Source organism: Neovison vison, chromosome 2 (genome assembly GCF_020171115.1).
Source record: "Neovison vison isolate M4711 chromosome 2, ASM_NN_V1, whole genome shotgun sequence".
Lineage (NCBI taxonomy): Eukaryota > Metazoa > Chordata > Mammalia > Carnivora > Mustelidae > Neogale > Neogale vison.
In genome coordinates this window covers 39,820,128-39,845,828 of record NC_058092.1, presented here as the reverse complement: position 1 = coordinate 39,845,828, position 25,701 = coordinate 39,820,128, and the positions used below count along the sequence as shown (strand labels likewise).

Here is a 25,701-nt window from a genome sequence, read left to right as displayed (position 1 = left end):
AAAGCACGGAACTCATGGCTTTGTCCCTGTGATTTTTTAATCTTGCAGTTAAAGTAATTTTTTTTCTTTTTCATTTTTTTTCTCTTCTTTTGCTAAATTTAAAAATTTTTTTTGAAATTAAAAAAAATTTTTTTAACTTTTACCCTTTATATTTTTAATGTTTTTAACTAGTTTATCTGATATATATATATATTTTCTTTTTCATACTTTTCTTTATTCATTTTCTTTTTTTTAATTTCTTTTTTTTTTTCTTTTCTTTTTTTTGAACCTCCTTTTTCCCCTTTCTCCCCCCTCACGATTTGGGATCTCTTCTGATTTGGTTAAAGCATATTTTCCTGGGTTTGTTGCCACCCTTTTAGTATTTTACCTGCTCCTTCATATACTCTTATCTGGACAAAATGACAAGGCGGAAAAATTCACCACAAAAAAAAAAGAACAAGAGGCAGTACCGAAGGCTAGGGACCTAATCAATACAGACATTGGTAATATGTCAGATCTAGAATTCAGAATGACAATGCTCAAGGTTCTAGCCAGACTCGAAAAAAGCATGGAAGATATTAGAGAAACCCTCTCGGGAGATATAAAAGCTCTTTCTGGAGAAATAAAAGAACTAAAACAAACCAAGTTGAAATTAAAAAAGCTATTAATGAGGTGCAATAAAAAATGGAGGCTCTCACTGCTAGGATAAATGAAGCAGAAGAAAGAATTAGCGATATAGAAGACCAAATGACAGAGAATAAAGAAGCTGAGCAAAAGAGGGACAAACAGCTACTGGACCATGAGGGGAGAATTCAAGAGATAAGTGACACCATAAGACAAAACAACATTAGAATAATCGGGATTCCAGAAGAAGAAGAAAGAGAGAGGGGAGCAGAAGGTATACTGGAGAGAAATATTGGGGAGGATTTCCCCAGTATGGCAAAGGGAACGAGCATCAAAATTCAGGAGGTTCCGAGAACGCCCCTCAAAATCAATAAGAATAGGCCCACACCCCGTCACCTAATAGTAAAATTTACAAGTCTTAGTGACAAAGAGAAAATCCTGAAAGCTGCCTGGGAAAAGAAGTCTGTAACATACAATGGTAAATATATTAGACTGGCAGCTGACTTATCCACAGAGACCTGGCAGGCCAGAAAGAGCTGGCATGATATTTTCAGAGCACTAAACGAGAAAAACATGCAGCAAGAATACTATATCCAGCTAGGCTATCATTGAAAATAGAAGGAGAGATTAAAAGCTTCCAGGACAAACAAAAACTGAAAGAATTTGCAAACACCAAACCAGCTCTACAGGAAATATTGAAAGGGGTCCTCTAAGCAAAGAGAGAGCCTACAAGTGGTAGATCAAAAAGGAACAGAAACAATATACAGTAAAGTCACCTTACAGGCAATACAATGGCACTAAATTCATATCTCTCCATAGTTACCCTGAATGTTAATGGGCTAAATGCCCCAATCAAAAGACACAGGGTATCAGAATGGATAAAAAAACAAAACCCATCTATATGTTGCCTCCAAGAAACTCATTGTAAGCCCGAAGACACCTCCAGATTTAAAGTGAGGGTGTGGAAAAGAATTTACCATGCTAATGGACATCAAAAGAAAGCAGGAGTGGCAATCCTTATATCAGATCAATTAGATTTTAAACCAAAGATTATATTAAGAAATAGGAAGGAAACTATATCATACTCAAAGGGTCTGTCCAACAAGAATATCTAACAATTTAAAATATCTATGCCCCCAACGTGGGAGCAGCCAACTATATAAACCAATTAATAACAAAATGAAAGAAGAACATCAACAATAATACAATAATAGTAGGGGACTTTAACACTCCCCTCACTGAAATGGATAGATCATCCAAGCAAAAGATCAACAAAGAAATAAAGGTCTTAAATGACACAGTGGATCAGATGGACATCAGAGATATATTCGGAACATTTCTTCCCAAAGCAACAGAGTATACATTCTCCTATAGTGCACCTGGAACATTCTCCAGAATAGATCACATCCTCAGTTCTAAACCAGGTCTCCACAAGTATCAAAAGATTGGGATCATTCCCTGCATACATTCAGGCCACAATGCTCTGAAGCTATAACTCAACCACAAGAGGAAGTTTGGAAAGAACCCAAATATATGGAGACTAAACAGCATCCTTCTAAAGAATGAATGAGTCAACTGGGAAATTAAAGAAGAATTGAAAAAAATCATGGAAACAAATGATAATGAAAACACAATGGTTCAAAATCTGTGGGACACATCAAAGGCAGTTCTGAGAGGAAAATATATAGCAGTACAAGCCTTTCTCAAGAAACAAGGAAGGTCTCAAGTACACAGCCTAACCCTACACCTAAAGGAGCTGCAGAAAGAACAAGAAAGAAACCCTAAGCCCAGCAGGAGAAGAGAAATCAAAAAGATCAGAGCAAAAATTAATGAAATAGAAACCAAAAAAACAATAGAACAAATCAACGAAACTAGGAGCTGGTTCTTTGAAAGAATTAATAAAATTGATAAACCCCTTGCCAGACTTATCAAAGAGAAAAGAGAAGGGCCCAAATAAATAAAATCATGAATGAAAGAGGAGAGATCACAACTAACACCAAAGACATACAAACTTTATAAGAACATACTATGAGCAACTCTACGCCAACAAATTTGACAATTTGGAAAAATGGATGCATTCCTAGAAAAATATAAACTACCACAACTGAACCAGGAACAAATAGAAAGCCTGATCAGACCCATAACCATTAAGGAGATTGAAACAGTCATTAAAAGTCTCCAAACAAACAAAAGCCCAGGGCCAGACGGCTTTCCGGGGGAATTTTACCAAACATTTAAAGAAGAACTAATTCCTATTCTCCTGAAACTGTTCCAAAAAGTAGAAATGGAAGGAAAACTTCCAAACTCATTTTATGAGGCCAACATCACCTTGATTGCAAAACCAGACAAGGATCCCATCAAAAAAGAGAGCTATAGACCAATATCCTTGATGAACACAGATGCAAAAATTCTCACCAAAATCCTAGCCAATAGGATTCAACAGTACATTAAAAGGATTATTCACCACGACCAAGGGATTTATTCCAGGGCCACAAGGTTGGTTCAACATCCACAAATCAATGTGATACATCAATAAAAGAAAGAACAAGAACCATATGATACTCTCAATAGATGCTGAAAAAGCATTTGACAAAGTACTGCATCCCTTCCTGATCAAAACTCTTCAGAGTGTAGGGATAGAGGGCACATACCTCAATATCATCAAAGCCATCTATGAAAAACCCACTGCAAATATCATTCTCAATGGAGAAAAACTGAAAGCTTTTCCGCTAAGGTCAGGAACATGACAGGGATGTCCATTATCCCCACTGCTATTCAATATAGTACTAGAAATCCTAGTCTCAGCAATCAGACAACAAAAGGAAATTAAAGGCATCCAAATCGGCAAAGAAGAAGTCAAATTATCACTCTTCGCAGATGATATGATACTCTATGTGGAAAACCCAAAAGACTCCACTCCAAAACTGCTAGAACTTTATAGGAATTCAGTAAAGTGTCAGGATATAAAATCAATGCACAGAAATCAGTTTCATTTCTCTACACCAACAACAAGACAGAAGAAAGAGAAATTAAGGAGTCAATCCCATTTACAACTGCACCCCAAACCATAAGATACCTAGGAATAAACCTAACCAAAGAGGCACAGAATCTATACTCAGAAAACTATAAAATACTCATGAAAGAAATTGAGGAAGACACAAAGAAATGGAAAAATGTTCCATGCTCCTGGATTGGAAGAATAAATATTGTGAAAATGTCTACACTACCTAAAACAATTTACACATTCAATGCTATTTTTATCAAAGTTTCATCCATGTTTTTCAAAGAAATGGAACAAATAATCCTAAAATTTATATGGAACCAGAAAAGACCTCGAATAGCCAAAGGAATATTGAAAAAGAAAGCCAAAGTTGGTGGCATCTCAATTCCGGACTTCAAGCTCTATTACAAAGCTGTCATCATCAAGACAGCATGGTACTGGCATTAAAACAGACATATAGATCAATGGAATAGAATAGAGAGCCAAGAAATAGACCCTCAACTCTATGGTCAACTAATCTTCGACAAAGCAGGATAGAATGTCCAATGGAAAAAAGACCGCCTCTTCAATAAATGGTGTTGGGAAAATTGGACAGCCACATGCAGAAAAATGAAATTGGAACATTTCCTTATACCACACACAAAAATAGACTCAAAATGGATGAAGGACCTCAATGTGAGAAAGGAATCCATCAAAATTCTTGAGGATAACACAGGCAGCAACCTCTTCGACCTCAGCCGCAGCAACATCTTCCTAGGACCATCGCCAAAGGCAAGGGAAACAAGGGCAAAAATGAACTATTGGGATTTCATCAAGATCAAAAGCTTTTGCACAGCAAAGGAAACAGTTAACAAAACCAAAAGACAACTGACAGAATGGGAGAAAATTTTTGCAAATGACATATCAGATAAAGGACTAGTGTCCAAAATCTATCAAGAACTTAGCACACTCAACAACCAAAGACAAATAATCCAATCCAGAAATGGGCAGAGGATATGAACAGACATTTCTGCAAAGAAGACATCCAGATGGCCAACAGACACATGAAAAAGTGCTCCATATCACTCGGCATCAGGGAAATACAAATCAAAACCACAATGAGATATCACCTCACACCAGTCAGAATGGCTAAAATCAACAAGTCAGGAAATGACAGATGCTGGCAAGGATGCGGAGAAAGGGGAACCCTCCTACACTGTTGGTAGGAATGCAAGCTGGTGCAACCACTCTGGAAAACAGCATGGAGGTTCCTCAAAATGTTGAAAATAGAACTGCCCTATGACCCAGCAATTGCACTACTGGGTATTTACCCTAAATATTCAAACGTAGTGATCCAAAGGGGCACGTGCACCCAAATGTTTATAGCAGTAATGTCCACAATAGCCAAACTATGGAAAGAACCTAGATGTCCATCAACAGATGAATGGATCAAGAAGATGTGGTATATATACACAATGGAATACTATGCAGCCATCAAAAGAAACGAAATCTTGCCATTTGCGACAACATGGATGGAACTAGAGCGTATCATGCTCCGCGAAATAAGTCAAGCAGAGAAAGACAACTATCATATGATCTCCCTGATATGAGGAAGTGGTGATGCAACATGGGGGCTTAAGTCGGTAGGAGAAGAATAAATGAAACAAGATGGGCTTGGGATGGAGACAAACCATAAGTGACTCTTAATTTCACAAAACAACTGAGGGTGCTGGGGGGAGGGGGGTTGGGAGAAGGGGGGTGGGTTTATGGACATTGGGGAGGGTATGTGCTTTGGTGAGTGCTGTGAAGTGTGTTAACCTGGCGATTCACAGACCTGTACCCCTGGGGATAAAAATATATGTTTATAAAAAATAAAAAAATTAAAAAAAAAAGAAAATGCTGCTAATATAATACAGAGCTGCTAGTGTCCAATGACTTCACATCTTAAGGAACAGACATAGGATAAAATGCTCAACATCACTCAGCATCAGCAAAGTAGAAATCAAAACCACAATGAGGGGGCACTTGGGTGGCTCAGTGTGTTAAGCCTCTGCCTTCGACCTAGGTCATTATCTCAGGGTCCTGGGATTGAGCCCTGCATTGTGGCTCTTGGCTCGGCAGGGAGCCTGCTTCCTGCTCTCTCTCTACCTGCCTCTCTGCCTATTTGTGATCTCTCTCTCTGTGTCAAATAAATAAAATCCTAAAAAAAAAAAAAAAAAAAAGAAGAACACAATGAGATATCACCTCTCACTGGTCAGAATGGATAAAATTAACAAGTTATCAAATGACAGATGTTGGTGAAAATATGGAAAAAGGGGAACCCTCTTACAGTGTTGGTGGGAATGCAAGCTTGTACAACCACTCTGTAAAATAGTATATGGCTTCCTCAAAAAGTTGAAAATAGAGCTACCCTATGACCCAGCAATTGCACTACTGGGTATTTACTACAAAGAATCAAATGTAGTGATCCAGTAGGGCACCTGCACCCCAATGTTTATAACAGCTATGTCCACAATAACAAAACTATAGAAAAAGCCCAGATGTCCATTGACAGATGGATGGATAAAGAAGATGTGATATATGCATATATACAATGGAATACTACTCAGCCAACGAAAAAATGAAATTTTGCCATTTGCAAGAATATGTATGGAACTAGAGGGTATTATGCTTAGTGAAGTCGTTCAGAGTCATTCAGAGAAAGACATTTTTCATATGGTCTCACTGAGATAGGAATTTAAAAAAGAAAACAGGAATATAGAGGAAGTGATGGAAAAATAAAACAAGATAAAATCATAGAGGAAGACAAACCATAACAGATTCTTAATCATTGAAATCAAACTGAGGATTGCTGGAGGGGACCTGAGTTGGGGCATGGGATAACTGAGTGATAAACATTAAGGAAGGCATATTATGTAAGGAGCACTGGGTATTATGTAATACTGATAAATCACTGAAAACTACCTCTGAAACTAATATATTTTATGTTAATTAATTGAATTTATTTATTTTTAAAAGATTTTATTTATTTATTTGATAAAGAGAGAGAATGAGAAAGAGCAAGCATGAGGGGGGAAGGTCAGAGGGAGAAGTCAACGCTCTGTTGAGCAGGAACCCTGATGCGGGACTCGATCCTAGGACTCCAGGATCATGACCTGAGCTGAAGGCAGTCCCTGAACCAACTGAGCCACCCAGGTGCCCTAATTAATTGAATTTAAATAAAGAATTTGCAAAAGGTAAAGAAAATGTTAAGCATTTATGCCCTCATTTAAGATCAACATGTTATTGTCAGGATTTGTTAATAAGAATAAAAAACCAAAAGAACCTCATGGTTCATTAGTAAGTCTCTAAATCAATGTATGTAATTATATTTCAAATATTAGCAATGATGTCCATGGTAAAATCTAAATAGTGTTTTAGGTACGTGGGGTTATTAGTTTGACACTTTTCACTGCTTCTTGAATCATATTTTTTTTTTATGAAATGCCAGAACTTATCTTTGTTGTTGTTGTTGTTGTTTTCAAGTTTTTATTTAAATTCCAGTTAACATATAGTGTAATACTCTTTTCAGACTCTAAGAGTGTAATAGTGTAATAGTCTTTTCAGGACTAGAATTTAGTGATTCATCACTTACATACATTACTAAGTGCTCATCACAACGTGCCCTGCTTTATACTCATCACCCATTTAACCTATCCCATCGCCCACATCCCCTCCATCAATCCTCAGTTTGTTCTCTATAGTTAAGAGTCTGTTTTATGGTCTGCCTATCTCTCCCTTTTTTTCTGTTTGGTTTTTTTTTGATGAATTTAAAATATATCACATATTCCTTGTGCTGTTAACAGACATACAAAAACTAATATTCAACATTGAAATAAAATTTAGCTCCTAAATTTGTATTTTATAAATATATTATATTCATATGTTATATTTTATAAATATTTGAATATTAAAAAAATTTTCAAATATTTTATAAATATTCAATGAATATTTATAGATTACTGACATTATGTCAAGAATTGTGTCAGACCTGAGATGGAGAGGGAGGGAAAGTAGTGATAATAAGATAAGGCATTAGATTCTTCTGATGAGAAACCACAATTACTAGGGGTAAAATGACACACATAATTAATAATAAAAAGGTAATAATGCTATAATAAAGTTATAAACAAGATACTGTGGGAATAGAGAGGAACAATCACTTTGGGAAGGTTCTGGTAAGACTTCCTAGAGGAGATGACGTTGTATATGGTTGTATAGGGTGAGTAGGATTTACCCACAAGTTGAAACAGGGATATGCATATATCTAGGCATTGGGAAAACACTATAGACTTGTAATGTTTGAATTTGTGTGTAGAATTCCTATAAACACAACTGCTACTAATATTAACTGATATAGGAATATTAATGAATCAAATATAGTATGTGGTAATGCTTTTGGTGGCATGATTTTCTAAAGTGGTAATACTGGGTAAAATTATGAGCAAATAAAATATAATCCTTTCTTGCTTTCTATGTTAGTTATGTTCTTAGAAAAATGTATGTTTATTAAAGCTACACAAAATGTGTTTAATGGAGGTAGGTTCTAAGCTCACAGAATTAAAAATAGGATTTTTACATATATTAGTATCTGTATAGGACATTTATGTCCTGTATAGGACAAAGTTTTCCTGGACTCTCCTCTACTTTGCACTACATCTAGCATTTCTGGTCTCCACCCTCCAAATGACATCACTATTCTTTCACCACTATGAAAACAAAGAAACACCTCAACAAATGTCCAGAATTCCCTGTAAGAATACTGCTCCACATTGATAACCGTTGCAAGAGAATAATTATAATAATAGAAGTAACAAAAATTCTTAGAGAAGTGGAGAATATGTATATAAATCACCATCTTTCCAAGCAGAGTGCCACTAGATACCATTTAACATTGATAAATTGACTATAATATTGTGCTAGTTTTTGTCTGTTTGCTTCATCTGGTCTTTGTTCCCTTTCTCTTTTGTTTTCTGTCTTCTTTTAGATTGATTGGCTGTTTGTTTTGATTTCATTTTATCTTTACTTTTGGCTAATTCGTGACCTTTGTTATAGTATTTGACTTTTCAGTATACATCTTTAATTTATTATAATTCACCTACTTTCAAACAATATTATACAGCTTTATATTTCATTTAAGAAACTTAAAATAACATACTTCTGGTTCCTTCCTCCCATCTTTTGTGTTACTCTTGCTATTTATTTGACTTCTATCTGTGATATAATCTCTTAATACATTGCTACTATTTTTTCTTTAGATAGTCATTTATTATCTGGAGGTATTAAAGATAAGAATATTTGTGTTTACCTTCATTTATAGTATTTCTAAAGACTTTAATTTCTTTGTGTGGATCTTAGCTTATATCTATTATCATTTCTTTATCATTTCTATATCTATTATCATTTTCTTTAGGCCAGAAGAACTTTCTTTAACCTATCTTATAATACCAGACTGCTGATAATTAATTCTCTCATCTCGTTTTCCTCAAAATACCTGCATTAATTTTTTAAAGCTATTTTTCTTTCAATAATTTAAAGATGTCATCCCCTTGACTTCTGGTTTGCACAGTTTCTTAATGAGTAGTGCACTGTAATTCTGTAATTTTTATCTTTGATTTATCTGTGATTTTGCGTGTGATTTGTATTTTCATATATGACACGTAAAGTTTTAAAAGTAAATATTTTTGTTGGTGCTTCTTAAGTCTGTACCTGGATATTTTTCATTAATTGTGGAAAATCATAGGTGTTATCTCTTCAAATAGTTTTTCTGCCTTATTCACTCTTATCTTCTTCCAGAATATATATGTTAGATCATTTGATATTGTTCTGCAGCTTTTGGATGCCATGTTTTTTCTTTTTCTTTTTCGTTTTTTTTTTTTTTTTTTATCTTTGTGTTTATTTTTGGCTTATTTCTATTGATCTAGAGTTCACTAATTCTTTCCTCATCTGTGTCAAGTTTACTGATGAGTACAGTGAAGAAATTTTTCATATCTGTTACTGTATCTTTTTAGTTTAAGCATGTATTTTTGGGTGATTATTGTAGTTTGCATCTCTCTGCTGAAATTCCCCATTTTTCATGCATTTTGTCCTCCTTTTCCACCAGAGGCTTTAGCATATTAGTCTTAGTTACTTTATTTAATTAAAGAAATATTTATTAACTTATTTTATGGATTGGTGGGGAAGAGTAAGAGAGATAGAGAATCCCAAGTAGGCTCCATACCCAGCTTGGAGCCCCATGTGGGCTCCATCTCATGAACCTGAGATCATGACCTGAGCTGAAATCAAGAATTGTGCATTCAACCAACTGAGCCACCCAGGTGTCCCAGTCTTAGTTATTTTAATTCATAATCTAGTCTTTTCTGAATCTACTTCAATTAATTGCTCTTGACAGTAGGTTGTTTTTTCTTGATTTTTTTTTTTTTGTAAGTTCCTCAATTTTCTGTTGTATACTTGACTCCTAGTATAGAACAGTAGGCAGTGATAGAAATACTATTTGTCGGCGTCTGGGTGGCTCAGTGATTTCAGCCACTGCCTTTGGCTCAGATCATGATCTCAGGGTCCTGGGATCAAGCCCTGCGTGAGGCTCTCTGCTCAGCGGGGAGCCTGCTTCCTTCCTGCTCTCTTCCTGCCTCTCTGCCTATTTGTGATCTCTGTCTGTCAAATAAATAAAATCCTAAAAAAAAAAAGAAATACCATTTGTCACTGGAAATGGATATACCTCTTCTCCTGGCTGTGTGAGGGCTTATGTCAATTTAGTCATGAGTTATGCTGGGTTAAGTTTCATTGTTTTTATGGTTATCTTGAGTTTATCACTGGCTTCAAATTCTTCTTGAGTTACTTTAATATTTAATTTATTTATTTCTTTGTTTTTAAAATTAAAAAATTTAAAAAATTAAAAAAATTAAATTCCAATATAATTAATGTGTAGTATTATATTCGTTTCAGGTATACAATATAGTGATTCAACAATTCTATACATTACTCAGTGCTCATCATCATAGTACGTGTACGCTTAATCCCCTTCACCTGTTTCACCCATCCCCTCACCTTCCTCCCCTCTGGGAATCATCCTTTTGTTCTCTGTATTTAAGAGTCTGTTCTTTTGCCTCTTTTTTCCTTTATTCATTTGTTCTGTTTCTGAAATTCCACATATAAGTGAAATTATATGGTATTTGTCTTTCTCTGACTTACTTTGCTTAGCATTATATATTCTAGATCCATCTATGTTGTTGGAAATGGTAAGATTTAATTCTTTTTTATGGCTGAGTAAGATTCTATTATATCTATATATGAAATGCTTTTTATCCATTCATCTGTTGATGGAGTCTTGGGTTGCTTCTGTAATTTGGCTATTGTAAATTATGCGGCAATAAACATAGGAATGTACATATCTTTTTGAATTAGTGTTTTGTATTCTTTGGGGAAGTACCCAGTAGAGTAATTACCAGATCATATGGTAGTTCTATTTTTAATTTTTGAGGAACTTCCATACTGTTTTCCATAGTGGCCATACCAGTTTGTATTCTTACCAATAGTGCATGATGGTTCCTTTTTCTCCACATTCTTGTGAACACTTGTTTCTTGTGTTTTTGAATTAACCATTCTAACAGGTGTTAGATGATATTTCATTGCAGTTTTGATTTGCATTTTCCTGATGATGAGTGATGTTGGGCTATCTTTTCACATGTCTGGTGGTGGAGAAATGTCTGTCCATGTCTTGTGCCCATTTTCAAATTGGATTGTTTTTTCGGTCGTGTTTTATAAGTTCTTTATATATATTGGATATCAACCCTTTATCATATATGTTATTTGCCAATATCTTTACCCATTCAGTATGCTATTAGTTTTGTTGGTGTTTTCCTTTGCTGTGTAGAAGCTTTTTATTTTGATGTAGTCCCAAAGGTTTGCTTTGGCTTTTTTTTTTTTTTAAGTTTTTATTTATTTATTTGACAGAGAGAGAGAGAGAGATCACAAGTATGCAGAGAGGCAGGCAGAGGGGGAGAGGTAAACACTCTCCCTGCTGAGCAGAGATCCCGACGTGGGGCTCAAACCCAGGGCCGTGAGATCATGAGCTGAAGGCAGAGGTTTAACGCACTGAGCCACCCAGGTGCCCTGTTTGGCTTTTATTTCTCTTGCCTGAGGAGACGTATCTAGAGAAATGTTGTTGTGGCTAATGTCAGAGAAATTGCTGCCTGTGCTCTCCTCTAGGATTTTTTTATGGTTTCAAATCTCACATTTAGGTCCTAAGTCCATTTTAAGTTTATTTTTGTGTATGGTGTAAGAAAGTGGTCCAATTTCATTCTTTTATATATAGCTGCCCAGTTTTTTTAACACCCTTTTTTGAAGAGACTTCGGTTTCCCATTGCATATTCTTGCCTCTTTTGTCAAAGATTAACTGACCAAATGATCATGGATTTATATCTGGGCTCTTTATTCTGTTTTCTTGATCTGTGTATCTGTTTTTGTGCTGGTACCATACTGTTTTGATTACTACAGCCTTTGCAGTATATCTTGAAATCTGGGATTGTGATACTTGTAGTTTTGTTTTCCTTTTTCAAGATTGCTTTCCATAGTTTGGCGACCGTGGCCATTGCTGCTATAAACATGGTTGTCAGGGTGTTTGGTGGTTTCATACAAATTTTTGACTTACTTGTTCTATTTCTGTGAAAAATGTTGTTGGTGTTTTGGTAGGGATTGCATTAAATCAGTAGATAGCTTTGGGTAGTATAGGCATTTTGACAATACTTGTTTTTCCAATCCGTGAGCATATACTATCTTTCCATTTATATGTATCATCTTTAGTTTTTTCATCAGTGTTTTATAGTTTTCACAGTACAGGTCTTAAACCTCCTTGGTTAGTTTTATTACTAGGTATATTATTACTTTTGGTATAATTGTAAAATCAGATTGTTTTCTTAATTTCTTTTTCTGCTACTTCATCAGTTTTATATAGAAATGCAACAGGTTTCTGTATATTGATTTTGTATCCTGTGACCTCCCTGAATTCATTCATCAGTTCTAGTAATTTTTGTGGAGTCTTTAGGGTTACCTTATTCCTAAGGGAAAGGACTAGAGTGATTGAGAGTTTTCCCTCATTCATCTGCTCCACCCTAAACTTTTGTCCTTTGCTGGGTACTCCTTCCACAGACATGGTTAATTTCCATGCTTTTGTCTTATCCCTAGCAGTAGATGACAGTTGTTTTTTAGTGCTTGCTATCTTAGTATTGAGGGAACAAGAGTATTTCTGTTGTCTTGGTCTAGTTGAAGACCAGGACCTAACCTTAGGCAGGTCCTATATGCTGTGGTCTTGGGGTAGAGTTTTTTCAATGATGCCATCTGTCTTCCCTCTTTCCTCTCTGCCTTGAATCATTGTTGGGTCTTGTGTGAGACAGTTTTTTCTTCCCCTCCTCCAGATATAGAGGAGATATATATATATATATATATATATATATATATATTTTTTTTTTTTTTTTTTTTTTCTGTTCTTCCTCCTGTTTGGAGTCTTATTTGTGTAGTGGGGTTTTAAGGTTTGCTACTTGTCCCCCAGTGGCTTGTCTTTTTCTTCTCCATAAAGGAAAATGAAATTGATAGGGCTTCATGCCTTTTCTATAACAAAAGGCCATCCCCTTCTCCATTCTTGCATTACAATGAAAGGCATTTTCTAGTTTTCTGCCCTGCTCCTAACGTGATAGAGGCATATATAGAAGAGTCTGGCAGTGGGTGTGAATTCCCTTTATGTCTATGATGCTCAGAGGGTCTATAACTCTATTTCCTGTAGTTGGCTTTTGACAGTTAAAAAAAATTTAGCTTCATTCTTTTTACCATTTGTATGGCACCGGCCTTTCTTCCTCTTGCGCTCTGCCATAAAGTGCTGTTGGTGGGCCTGACTTTCTTTGGATATCAGATTACTGTTGCCCTGCAACCTCCATTTTCCAATAGATTTTTGTAAGTTATGATTTTGTTCCTTTTTGGGATTATCTTACTAAGGTGGAAGCTATGATTGTTTTCAACTTTCTACATCCACCTAGAAGTGACACTTCTAAAATTTAAAAAAAAAAAATTAAAGTTCCTATTAAAAAGTGTAACTTATTTTTTATTTTATTTATTTTCCAATTTATTTATTTTCAGAAAAACATTATTCATTATTTTTTCACCACACCCAGTGCTCCATGGAAGCCATGCCCTCTATAATACCCACCACCTGGTACCCCTACCTTCCACCCCCCCACCACTTCAAACCCCTCAGACTGTTTTTCAGAGTCCATAGTCTCTCATGGTTCATCTCCCCTTCCAATTTACCCAAATTCCCTACTCCTCTCTAATGCCCCTTGTCCTCCATGCTATTTGTTATGCTCCACAAATAACTGAAACCATATGATAATTGACTCTCTCTGCTTGACTTATTTCACTCAGCATAATCTCTTCCAGTCCCGTCCATGTTGCTACAAAAGTTGGGTATTCATCCTTTCTGATGGAGGCATAATACTCCATAGTGTATATGGACCACATCTTCCTTATCCATTCATCCGTTGAAGGGCACCTTGGGTCTTTCCATAGTTTGGCGACCGTGGCCATTGCTGCTATAAACATTGGGGTGCAAATGGCCCTTCTTTTCACGACATCTGTGTCTTTGGGGTAAATACCCAGGAGTGCAATTGCAGGGTCATATGGAAGCTCTATTTTTAATTTCTTGAGGAATCTCCAAACTGTTCTCCAAAGAGGCTGCACCAACTTGCATTCCCACCAACAGTGGAAGAGGGTTCCCCTTTCTCCACATCCTCTCCAACACATGTTGTTTCCTGTTTTGTTAATTTTGGCCATTCTAACTGGTGTAAGGTGATATCTCAATGTGGTTTTAATTTGAATCTCCCTGAGGGCTAATGATGACGAACATTTTTTCATGTGTCTGATAGCCATTTGTATGTCTTTTTTTTTTTTTTTTTTTGCCCCAATTTATTTATTTTCAGAAAAACATTATTCATTATTTTTTCACCACACCCAGTGCTCCATGCAAGCTGTGCCCTCTATAATACCCACCACCTGGTACCCCAACCTCCCACACCCCCCGCCACTTCAAACCCTTCAGACTGTTTTTCAGAGTCCATAGTCTCTCATGGTTCACCTCCCCTTCCAATTTACCCAAATTCCCTACTACTCTCTAACGCCCCTTGTCCTCCATGCTATTGGTTATGCTCCACAAATGAGTGAAACCATATGATAATTGACTCTCTCTGCTTGACTGATTTCACTCAGCATAATCTCTTCCAGTCCCGTCCATGTTGCTACAAAAGTTGGATATTCGTCCTTTCTGATGGAGGCATAATACTCCATAGTGTATATGGACCACATCTTCCTTATCCATTCATCCGTTGAAGGGCAACTTGGTTCTTTCCATAGTTTGGCGACTGTGGCCATTGCTGCTATAAACATTGGGGTACAGATGGCCCTTCTTTTCACGACATCTGTATCTTTGGGGTAAATACCCAGGAGTGCAATTGCAGGGTCGTAGGGAAGCTCTATTTTTAATTTCTTGAGGAATCTCCACACTGTTCTCCAAAGAGGCTGCACCAACTTGCAATCCCACCAACAGTGTAAGAGGGTTCCCCTTTCTCCACATCCTCTCCAACACATGTTGTTTCCTGTTTTGTTAATTTTGGCCATTCTAACTGGTGTAAGGTGATATCTCAATGTGGTTTTAATTTGAATCTCCCTGAGGGCTAATGATGATGAGCATTTTTTCATGTGTCTGATAGCCATTTGTATTTCTTGATTGGAGAAGTGTCTGTTCATATCTTCTGCCCATTTTTTGATGTGTTTGTCTGTTTCGTGTGGGTTGAGTTTGAGGAGTTCATTATAGATCCTGGATATCAACCTTTTGTCTGTACTGTCATTTGCAAATATCTTCTCCCATTCCGTGGGTTGCCTCTTTGTTTTGTTGACTGTTTCCTTTGCTGTGCAGAAGCTTTTGATTTTGATGAAGTCCCAGAAGTTTATTTTCGCTTTTGTTTCCTTTGCCTTTGGAGACATATCTTGAAAGAAGTTGCTGTGGCTGATATCAAAGAGATTACTGCCTATGTTCTCCTCTAAGATTCTGATGGATTCCTGTCTCACGTTGAGGTCTTTTATCCATTTTGAGTTGATCTTTGTGTACGGTGTAAGAGAATGGTCGAGTTTCATTCTTCTACATATAGCTGTCCAGTTTTCCCAGCACCATTTATTGAAGAGACTGTCTTTTTTCCACTGTATATTTTTTCCTGTTTTGTCGAAGATTAATTGACCATAGAGATGAGGGTCCGTATCTGGGCTCTCTACTCTGTTCCACTGGTCTATGTGTCTGTTTTTATGCCAGTACCATGCTGTCTTGGTGATCACAGCTTTGTAATAAAGCTTGAAATCAGGTAACGTGATGCCGCCAGCTTTATTTTTGTTTTTCAACATTTCCATAGCGATTCGGGGTCTCTTCTGATTCCATACAAATTTTAGGATTATTTGCTCCAGCTCTTTGAAGAATGCCGGTGGAATTTTGATCGGAATGGCATTAAAAGTATAGATTGCTCTAGGCAGTATAGACATTTTAACAATGTTTATTCATCCTATCCAAGAGCATGGAATGGTTTTCCATCTATTTGTGTCTTCTTCAATTTCTTTCATGAGTGTTCTGTAGTTCCTCGAGTACAGATCCTTTACCTCTTTAGTTAGGTTTATTCCCAGGTATCTTATGGTTCTTGGTGCTATAGTAAATGGAATAGATTCTCTAATTTCCCTTTCTGTATTTTCATTGTTAGTGTATAAGAAAGCCACTGATTTCTGCACATTGATTTTGTATCCTGCCACGTTGCTCAATTGCTGTATGAGTTCTAGTAGTTTGGGGGTGGAGTCTTTTGGGTTTTCCATATAAAGAATCATGTCATCTGCGACGAGAGAGAGTTTGACTTCTTCATTACCAATTTGGATACCTTTTATTTCTCTCTGTTGTCTGATTGCTGTTGCTAGGACTTCTAATACTATGTTGAACAAGAGTGGTGAAAGTGGGCATCCTTGTCTTGTTCCTGATCTCAATGGGAAGGCTGCAAGCTTTTTCCCATTGAGGATGATATTTGCTGTGGGTCTTTCATAGATAGATTTGATGAGGTTCAGGAATGTTCCCTCTATCCCTATACTTTGAAGCGTTTTAATCAGGAACGGATGTTGCATTTTGTCAAATGCTTTTTCTGCATCAATTGAGAGGACCATTTGGTTCTTCTCTCTTCTCATATTAATTTGTTGTATCACATTGATTGATTTGCGAATGTTGAACCATCCTTGTAGCCCAGAGATGAATCCCACCTGATCATGGTGGATAATCTTTTTATTTTTTTTTATTTTTTAAAGATTTTATTTATTTATTTGAACAGACAGAGATCACAAGTAGGCAGAGAGGCAAGCAGAGAGAGAGAGGAAGCAGGCTCCCTGCTGAGCAGAGAGCCCGATGTGGGGCTCGATCCCAGGACCCCAGGATCATGACCTGAGCTGAAGGCAGAGACTTTAACCCACTGAGCCACCCAGGCGCCCTGGATAATCTTTTTAATGTGCTGTTGGATCCTGTTGGCTAGGATCTTGTTGAGAATCTTAGCATCCATATTCATCAGTGATATTGGTCTGAAATTCTCCTTTTTGGTAGGGTCCTTGCCTGGTTTGGGGATCAGGGTAATGCTGGCTTCATAGAAATAGTCTGGAATTTTTCCTTCTGCTTCAATTTTTTGAAACAGCTTCAGGGGAATAGGTGTTATTTCTTCTTTGAAGGTTTGGTAGAATTCCCCAGGGAATCCGTCAGGTCCTGGGCTCTTGTTTTTTGGGAGGTTTTTGATCACTGATTCAATCTCGTTATTAGATATCAGTCTATTCAGGTTGTCGATTTCTTCCTGGCTCAATGTTGGTAGTTTATATTTTTCCAGGAATGCATCCATTTCATCTAGGTTGCTAAGCTTATTGGCATATAACTGTTTGTAATAACTTCTGATGATTGTTTCTACTTCCTTGGTGTTAGTTGTGATCTCTCCCTTTTCATTCATAATTTTATGAATTTGGGCTTTTTCTCTTTTCTTTTGGATTAGTGTAGCCAGTGGCTTATCGATCTTATTGATTCTTTCAAAAAAGCAGCTTCTAGTTTCATTGATACGTTCTACTGTATCTCTGGTTTCTCCCTCATTGATCTCAGCTCTAATCTTGATGATTTCCCTTCTTATGTGTGGAGTTGGTTTGATTTGTTGTTGGTTCTCCAGTTCTTTATGGTGTAGAGACAGCTGGTGTGTTCTGGATTTTTCAATGTTTTGAGCGAGGCTTGGATGGCTATATATTTTCCCCTTAGCACTGCCTTTGCTGTATCCCATAGGTTTTGGATTGAAGTGTCTTCATTCACATTGGTTTCCATGAATTGTTTCAGTTCTTTGATCTCCTGGTTGATCCAAGCATTCTTAAGCAAGGTGGTCTTTAGCTTCCAGGTGTTTGAGTTCCTTCGGAACTTGTCCTTGTGATTGAGCTCCAGTTTCAAAGCATTGTGATCTGAGAATATGCAGGGAATAATCTCAGTCTTTTGGTATCGGTTGAGTCCTGATTTGTGACCCAGTATGTGGTCTATTCTGGAGAAGGTTCCATGTGCACTTGAGAAGAATGAGTATTCTATTGTTTTAGGGTGGAATGTTTTGTATATATCTATGAGGTCCATCTGGTCCAATGTGTCATTCAATGCTCTTGTTTCTTTATTGATTTTCTGCTTCGATGATCTGTCTAATTCTGAAAGAGGCGTGTTAAGATCTCCTACGATTAGTGTATTCATATCAATATGACTCTTTATCTTGATTAACAGTTTTCTTAAGTAATTGGCTGCTCCCATATTGGGAGCATAGATATTTACAATTGTTAGATCATCTTGGTGGATAGTCCCTTTAAGGATTATGTAGTGTCCTTCTGTATCTCTGACTACAGTCTTTAGTTTGAAGTCTAATTTATCTGATATGAGAATCGCTACCCCAGCCTTCTTTTGAGTCCCATTGGCATGAAAGATGCTTCTCCACCCCTTCACTTTCAGTCTGCGTGTATCTTTAGGTTCAAAATGGGTCTCTTGTAGACAGCATATGGATGGGTCCTGTCGTTTTATCCAATCTGCAACCCTGTGCCGTTTTATGGGTGCATTTAGGCCATTCACATTGAGAGTGATTATTGATAGATACATTTTTATTGACATCGAGTTACCTTTGAAGTCTTTCTTTCTGTAGACTGTCTCTGCATTTCTGTTCAATGCTATTCTTGGGATTTTTCCTCTTTTATAGAACCCCCCTTAATATTTCCTGCAGTATCGGCTTGGTGGTTGCATAGTCTTTTAAGCCTTGCCGGTCTTGGAAACTCTTTATCTCTCCATCCATTTTGAATGTCAGTCTTGCTGGATAAAGTATTCTTGGCTGCATGTTCTTCTCATTTAGTGCCCTGAATATATCTTGCCAGCCTCTTCTGGTTTGCCAGGTCTCTGTGGACAGGTCTGACGTTATTCTGATGGGCTTCCCTCTGTAAGTAAGGAGCCTCTTTGCCCTGGCGGCTTTCAAGAGATTATACCTACAATTATAATTTCTCAATTTGACTATCAGGTGTCGTGATTTTTTTTGGAGTGTATAATCTTGGGTGGAGACCGTTCAGCCTCTAGTACATGAACGCTGGTTTCATTCGCATGATTCGGAAAATTTTCATGAAGGACTTGTTCCACTATATCTTCTAGACTTCTTTCTTTCTCCTCCCCTTCAGGAATTCCAATAATTCTGACGTTGGAACGCTTCATGGCATCATTTATTTCCCTGATTCTGCTTTCATGGGATCTAAGCTGTTTGTTGCAGGCTTCTTCCTGATCCTTTCTCTCTATCTGTTTGTCTTCCAGATCACTAATTCTATCTTCTGTCTCAGTTACCCTAGCTTTGAGAGAGTTTAGATTAGATTGGAACTCATTGAGAGCATTGTGGACCTCCTCCCTGGTAGCTTTAAGCTCTGCCCTAACATTGTGAACATCCTGTCTGGTCGCTTTCAGTTCGGCCCTAATCAATTCTGTTTGGTCGTCCATGGCTTTCTCCAACCTAGCTATTGCCTGGATAATTGTTAGCCTGAATTCTCTTTCCGACATATTGTCTATGTTGATAGCCGTTAGCTCTGTTGCAGAAGGTCCATCCTCTGTATTTTTCTTCTGTTGGGCATTCCTCCTCCTAGTCATTTTGGTGGGAGAAGACTGAACAGATGTAGCTGGATGTATCAACTCTGGTGCAGTCAAGGTGCACCCTGGAACACTTCTGAGCAATCAGGATTCCCCACCCAAACGAGAGACAAAAGAAAAGAAAAAGGAAAAGAAGAAAAAGAAAAAGAAAAAGAAAAAAAAGAGAGAGAGAGAGAGAGAGACAGGAAAGAAAGGGAAGATGAAAGAGAAGGTTCAGCCCAGATGGGTCCCAAGGTAAGATTTATGAAGTAGACAAACAAAAAGAGATAAAAAGACTGATACAATTATATGGCAAGAGAAAGAAAAAAAATATATATATATGCAAATAAAGAAAGAACCTCGTCAAAAAGAACCACAAGTGTAAAATTTATATGCTATCAGGACAAACTCAAAAAACACAGAAACACTGGTGGAAGAAGATGGGAGAGTTCTTATAAATTCTCAGTGTGTGCGGGGAAGGTTGTTTTGATTCTTCCTGGATGTATCTTGATATCTTTGTTAAAGGACTCAACTTTCCTAAGATAAAGGGGATTAAAAATTGGTTTACCTATAATGGTAGTATTGATTGGGGAAAGGGGATTACTTTGAAGTTAACTCTATATGAATATTAGAGGATAAAAATAAAAAGGAATTTAAATTTAAATTCAATTAGCCAACATAGAGTACATTATTAGTTTCAGATATAGTGTTCAGTAATTTATCAGTTTCCTATAATACCCACTTCTTCTCACATCATGTGACTTCCTTAGTGCCCATCACCCAAATACCCCATCCCCCAACCCATCTGCCCTTCAGCATCCCTCAGTTTGTTTCCTATAGTTTAAGAGTCTCTTACGGGGTGCCTGGGTGGCTCAGTGGGTTAAAGCCTCTGCTTTCAGCTCAGGTCATGATCCCAGCGTCCTGGGATCGAGCCCTGCATCGGGGAGCCTGCTTCCTCTCTCTCTCTCTCTGCCTGCCTCTCTACTTGTGATCTCTCTCAGTCAAATAAATAAATAAAATCTTAAAAAAAAAAAAGAGTCTCACGGTTTTTCACTCTCTCTGTTGACTTCCCATTCAGTTTCCCTCTTTTCCCCTGTGATTCTTTGCACTCTTTCTTGTATTCCACATATGAGTGAAGCCATATGATAATTGTCTTTCTCTGATTGGCTTATTTCACTCAGCATATTACCCTCTAATTCCATGCACATCAATGTAAATGGTAAGTATTCATCCTTTCTGATGGCTGAGTAAAATTCCATTGTGTGTGTGTGTGTGTGTGTGTGTGTGTGTTTGTATAGAGATATAGATATATATAACACCTTCTTTATCCATTCATTTTTCGATGGACATCTTGGCTCTTTCTATAGTTTGACCATTGTGGACATTACTGCTATGAACATTGAAGTTCAGGTTCCTCTTCGGATCACTACATTTATATCTTTGGGGTAAACACCTAGTAGTGCAACTGCTGATTCATAGAGTAGCTCTATTTGTAACTTTCTGAGAACCGCCATACTGTTTTCCAGAGTAGCTGTACCAGCTTGGATTCCCACCAACAGTATAATCTAACTTATATGTTAATTCAGTAGTTCTCAAATTATTTCTGGTTGTGGAACATTAGGAAGTTATAATGCTAGTTATAGAATTATTGTTTTATTTGAATTAAAATAATTAAACAGTTCATTTTTTAAAAGACTTATTTGAGAGAGTGAGCAGGCACGTGCGAGAGAGAGAGAGAGAGAGAGTACAAGGTTGGGGGGAGGCGAAGGATGAGGGACAAGCAGACTCCCCACTGAACAGGGAACTTGACGTGGTACTTGATCCCAGTACCCTGGGATCATGACCTGAGCAGAAGGCAGATGTTTAGCTGAGTCACCCAGGCTCCCCTAACTGAACATTTATGAGAGTTTAAGTGTATTAACCACTTATTAAATACTTGGTGCAATTTTTTTTTCTTTGTGAATTTTTTTTCATTTATTTATTTTAAGCATAACAGTATCATTATTTTTTCACCACAGCCAGTGCTCCATGCAATCCGTGCCCTCTATAATACCCACCACCTGGTACCCCGACCTCCTACGCCCCCGCCACTTCAAACCCCTCAGATTGTTTTTCAGAATCTGTAGTCTCTCATGATTCACCTCCCCTTCCAATTTACCCCAACCCCCTTCTCTCTAACTCCCCATGTCCTCCATGCTTTTTGTTATGCTCCACAAATACGTGAAACCATATGATAATTGACTCTCTCTGCTTGACTTATTTCACTCAGCATAATCTCTTCCAGTCTCGTCCATGTTGCTACAAAAGTTGGGTATTCGTCCTTTCTGATGGAGGCATAGTACTCCATAGTGTATATGGATCACATCTTCCTTATCCATTCGTCCGTTGAAGGGCATCTTGGTTCTTTCCAGAGTTTGGCGACCGTGGCCATTGCTGCTATAAACATTGGGGTAAAGATGGCCCTTCTTTTCAGACATCTGTATCTTTGGGGTAAATACCCAGGAGTGCAATGGCAGGGTCATAGGGAAGTTCTATTTTTAATTTCTTGAGGAATCTCCACACTGTTCTCCAAAGAGGCTACACCAACTTGCATTCCCACCAACAGTGTAAGAGGGTTCCCCTTTCTCCACATCCCCTCCAACACATGTTGTTTCCTGTCTTGCTAATTTTGGCCATTCTAACTGGTGTAAGGTGATATCTCAATGTGCTTTTAATTTGAATCTCCCTGATGGCTAGTGATGATGAACATTTTTTCATGTGTCTGATAGCCATTTGTATGTCTTGATTGGAGAAGTGTCTGTCCATATCTTCTGCCCATTTTTTTTTTAAAGATTTTATTTATTTATTTGACCGAGAGATCACAAGTAGGCAGAGAGGCAGGCAGAGAGAGAGAGAGAGGAGGAGGCAGGCTCCCTGCTGAGCAGAGTGCCCGATGTGGGACTCGATCCCTGGACCCTGAGTTCATGACCTGAGTTGAAGGTAGCGGCTTAACCCCCTGAGCCACCCAGGCGCCCCTCTTCTGCCCATTTTTTTGATATGATTGTCTGTTTTGTGTGTGTTGAGTTTGAGGAGTTCATTATAGATCCTGGATATCAACCTTTTATCTGTACTGTCATTTGCAAATATCTTCTCCCATTCCGTGGGTTGCCTCTTTGTTTTCTTGGTGCAATTTAATGGACATCTTTTGGATTTTAGTAGTCATGCTAGGTATTTTCATTTACCATTCCTTAACAATGGATGGGAAAAACTGAGGCTTAAAGGGATTAAGTTACAGAAGTAATATTTATTAGAGGTGAGATTTCAGACCTTATGTTTCTGATTTCAAAATGTGTATTGTTTCTACTCTACAACATTATGTAGTTAATTTCTTACTGTTTGATAAGCACTAAATGATGGGAGGGGGGAAATTAATAATAAAAATCTCATTGGATTTATATTCTTAAATGTATTTTGATTTCTGTTAAACATGGGCCTTTTTTATTTTTTTTTTAATAGGCAATGATGTGGGAAATGATGATGCCATTGGAGGGAATGTGAGCAAATATATGGTGCTTCCGTCCGGATACTGTGGACAGCCCAAGAAAGGACATCTTATCTTTGATGCTTGCTTTGAAAGTGGTGAGTGTATTAAAGACCATTGCTTTTGAATATGTCTTAGATTGTTTCAAAATCCAATTCATCTGTTCCTTTGGTGTGATTCAACCCATTTAATATTTCATCATAATGGAATAAGTTGTCAGGGGAAAAATCACTTTTTAAAGAATTAACTTGGAAATACTTGGAAATGAAATGCTATGTTTTTATTGCTATAAGTGATTATTTAATGGTATAATGGTAATACTAATGAGCATTCATATTTTATAAAATGACTTTTCAGATATTATTTCTTTTGGGATAAAACAGATATAATTTGACTTTTTGATAAATCATTAATTATTGAATGTTTATCATGTACCTGTATCTATGTGACATGCTCACAGAACTTAGTCCTTGTCAGAGAGGAGGTCTTCTATGAAGATATTATTAGGGAACAGATTCAGTTGGACACAAACCAAACAGCAAAAGTAATATTGCATCACAATCATCAAGTGCTGTGGGTGTTCTGAATGGGAAGATTGAAACTTGATTACAAATTCCCATCCAGTAGGGATTGGATCTTGTTAACTTTTTTGTGCCCTGAACCTTATACTCTGAATGGCACATTGTACATATTCAGAATATGTTGAAAATTTTAATGAAGGAGGCAAATACAATTTTGTTTTATAAATAATTGTTAATTATTTTTGGTTTTCATAATGTGTGTGTGCATGCATGTGTGTGTGTCATTGGTTGCAGGGACATGGAGTGTCAATTATGTGACACTTCTTCGAACCCTAAGAACGTTGGTTGTTTATCAACAACTGAAAGCTTGTTTATGTAAGATTTTGCTCCTGGTTTATAGGACTACCATAACAAAGTACCACCAACCGTGTGGCTTAAACAACAAATTCATTACCTCATAGTTCTGAAAATCTTAAGTCAAGGTGTCAGTAGGGTTGGATCTTTCTAAGGGTTATGAATAATATAATCCATGTCTTTTGTCTAACTTTTGGTGATTTGCTAGCAGTTTTTGGTATTCTTTGGTTTATAGAATCGTCGCCCTGATCCCTGCCTTCATCTTCACTTGGAATTCTCCCTGAATGCATGCCTTTCTCTAAATATTCCCTCTTTATGAGGCTGCCAGTCATATTGGATCAGGGGCCACTCTAATGAGCACATTTTAACTTGATTACCTTTGTAGAGATGCTGTTTCCGAGTAGAGTCACATCCTGAGGTATTGGGTGTTACGACTTTAATATGCATTTTGGGGGCACATAATTCAACCCATAATTAGTAGTATAGATAGCATTGTTCTTCCATTCAGATCTGAACACTGTCCACATAATTAAGAACAATTTCTTGTACTTTTCTTGAATTTTGCATTATTGCCTTTTCTGGGATGTATTTGGTGTCTAGAAAATATCTTTTGAATTCTTTTTAACCTCAGTTAAAGGAGGAAGGCTCTTTATAATAATAATAACTCTATAAGGTTTGGAATTATTCTTTTAAAGATTATATGTTGTTTTGGTTTACCTACAGTCTGAAATAATCCAGATTTCTTTCTTAGATCCTGTTTTTCTTAACCCTAGTTATCTTTTTCCATCCTTTACTGAAAATCTCAGTTAGAAGAAATTACCCAATTTGACCACATAGTATCCAAATTAATAATCCATATTAACCAACAGTGTATGAGCAGTTGGTTTCTATCAATTGTATCTGTCCTAGTAGTGCATAAATCTTGCAGTAATAGTAGAGTGCCTAAGTGGACACCCTTTGGAGTCAAGCTAAATTTTAAATCCTTACTTGAAAACTGGGCCATAGTTTCCTCATCATTTAATGGGGAATGATGCCTATCCTTCATCTTAAAGAAAAAAATGTATATTTCATTGTTTAAAAAGTTAAAACATCTTACCAAAATATATACAAAATAATAGTAATATGAGTACCTAAAAAGCATGCTATGAGTTCTCATAAATTTGCTATAGGTAGGTAATAAATTTAACTGTGAGTAGCCAGTGCCAAGAGAAAAACAATGGCCAGAAGATAAAAATAAACCAAATATTGAGAGTCTATTGGGTTTTCTAAAGCAGACACTGAAAGGTGATGAATAGTATCCCCAACAATATCCCTATGGTATTTATAACAATATATTTTATAGGAGTGTATTTTGTAATATCCTTCATTGTGGACTGAGGGCATAATGCTAAAGGGCATTGTGAAAGAAATTTAGTTGGCACTTGAAACTATTAGTTTAACATATGCTGTTTTCATCTGAACTAATTTAAATTCA

General features: G+C 37.0%; 1 protein-coding gene across 3 annotated transcripts in view; it reads left to right on the top strand.

Annotated features, from left to right (window-relative positions):
- The window catches only part of LOC122899951 (BEN domain-containing protein 5), a 1,721,330-nt gene that overhangs the window by 206,931 nt on the left and 1,488,698 nt on the right, over window positions 1-25,701 (top strand). For all 3 annotated transcript variants that reach the window (XM_044238193.1, XM_044238194.1, XM_044238192.1), the window contains exon 2: window positions 23,328-23,450. In XM_044238193.1, coding sequence (XP_044094128.1) covers window positions 23,328-23,450 — 123 coding nt within the window. The remainder of the gene's footprint in view (window positions 1-23,327; window positions 23,451-25,701) is intronic.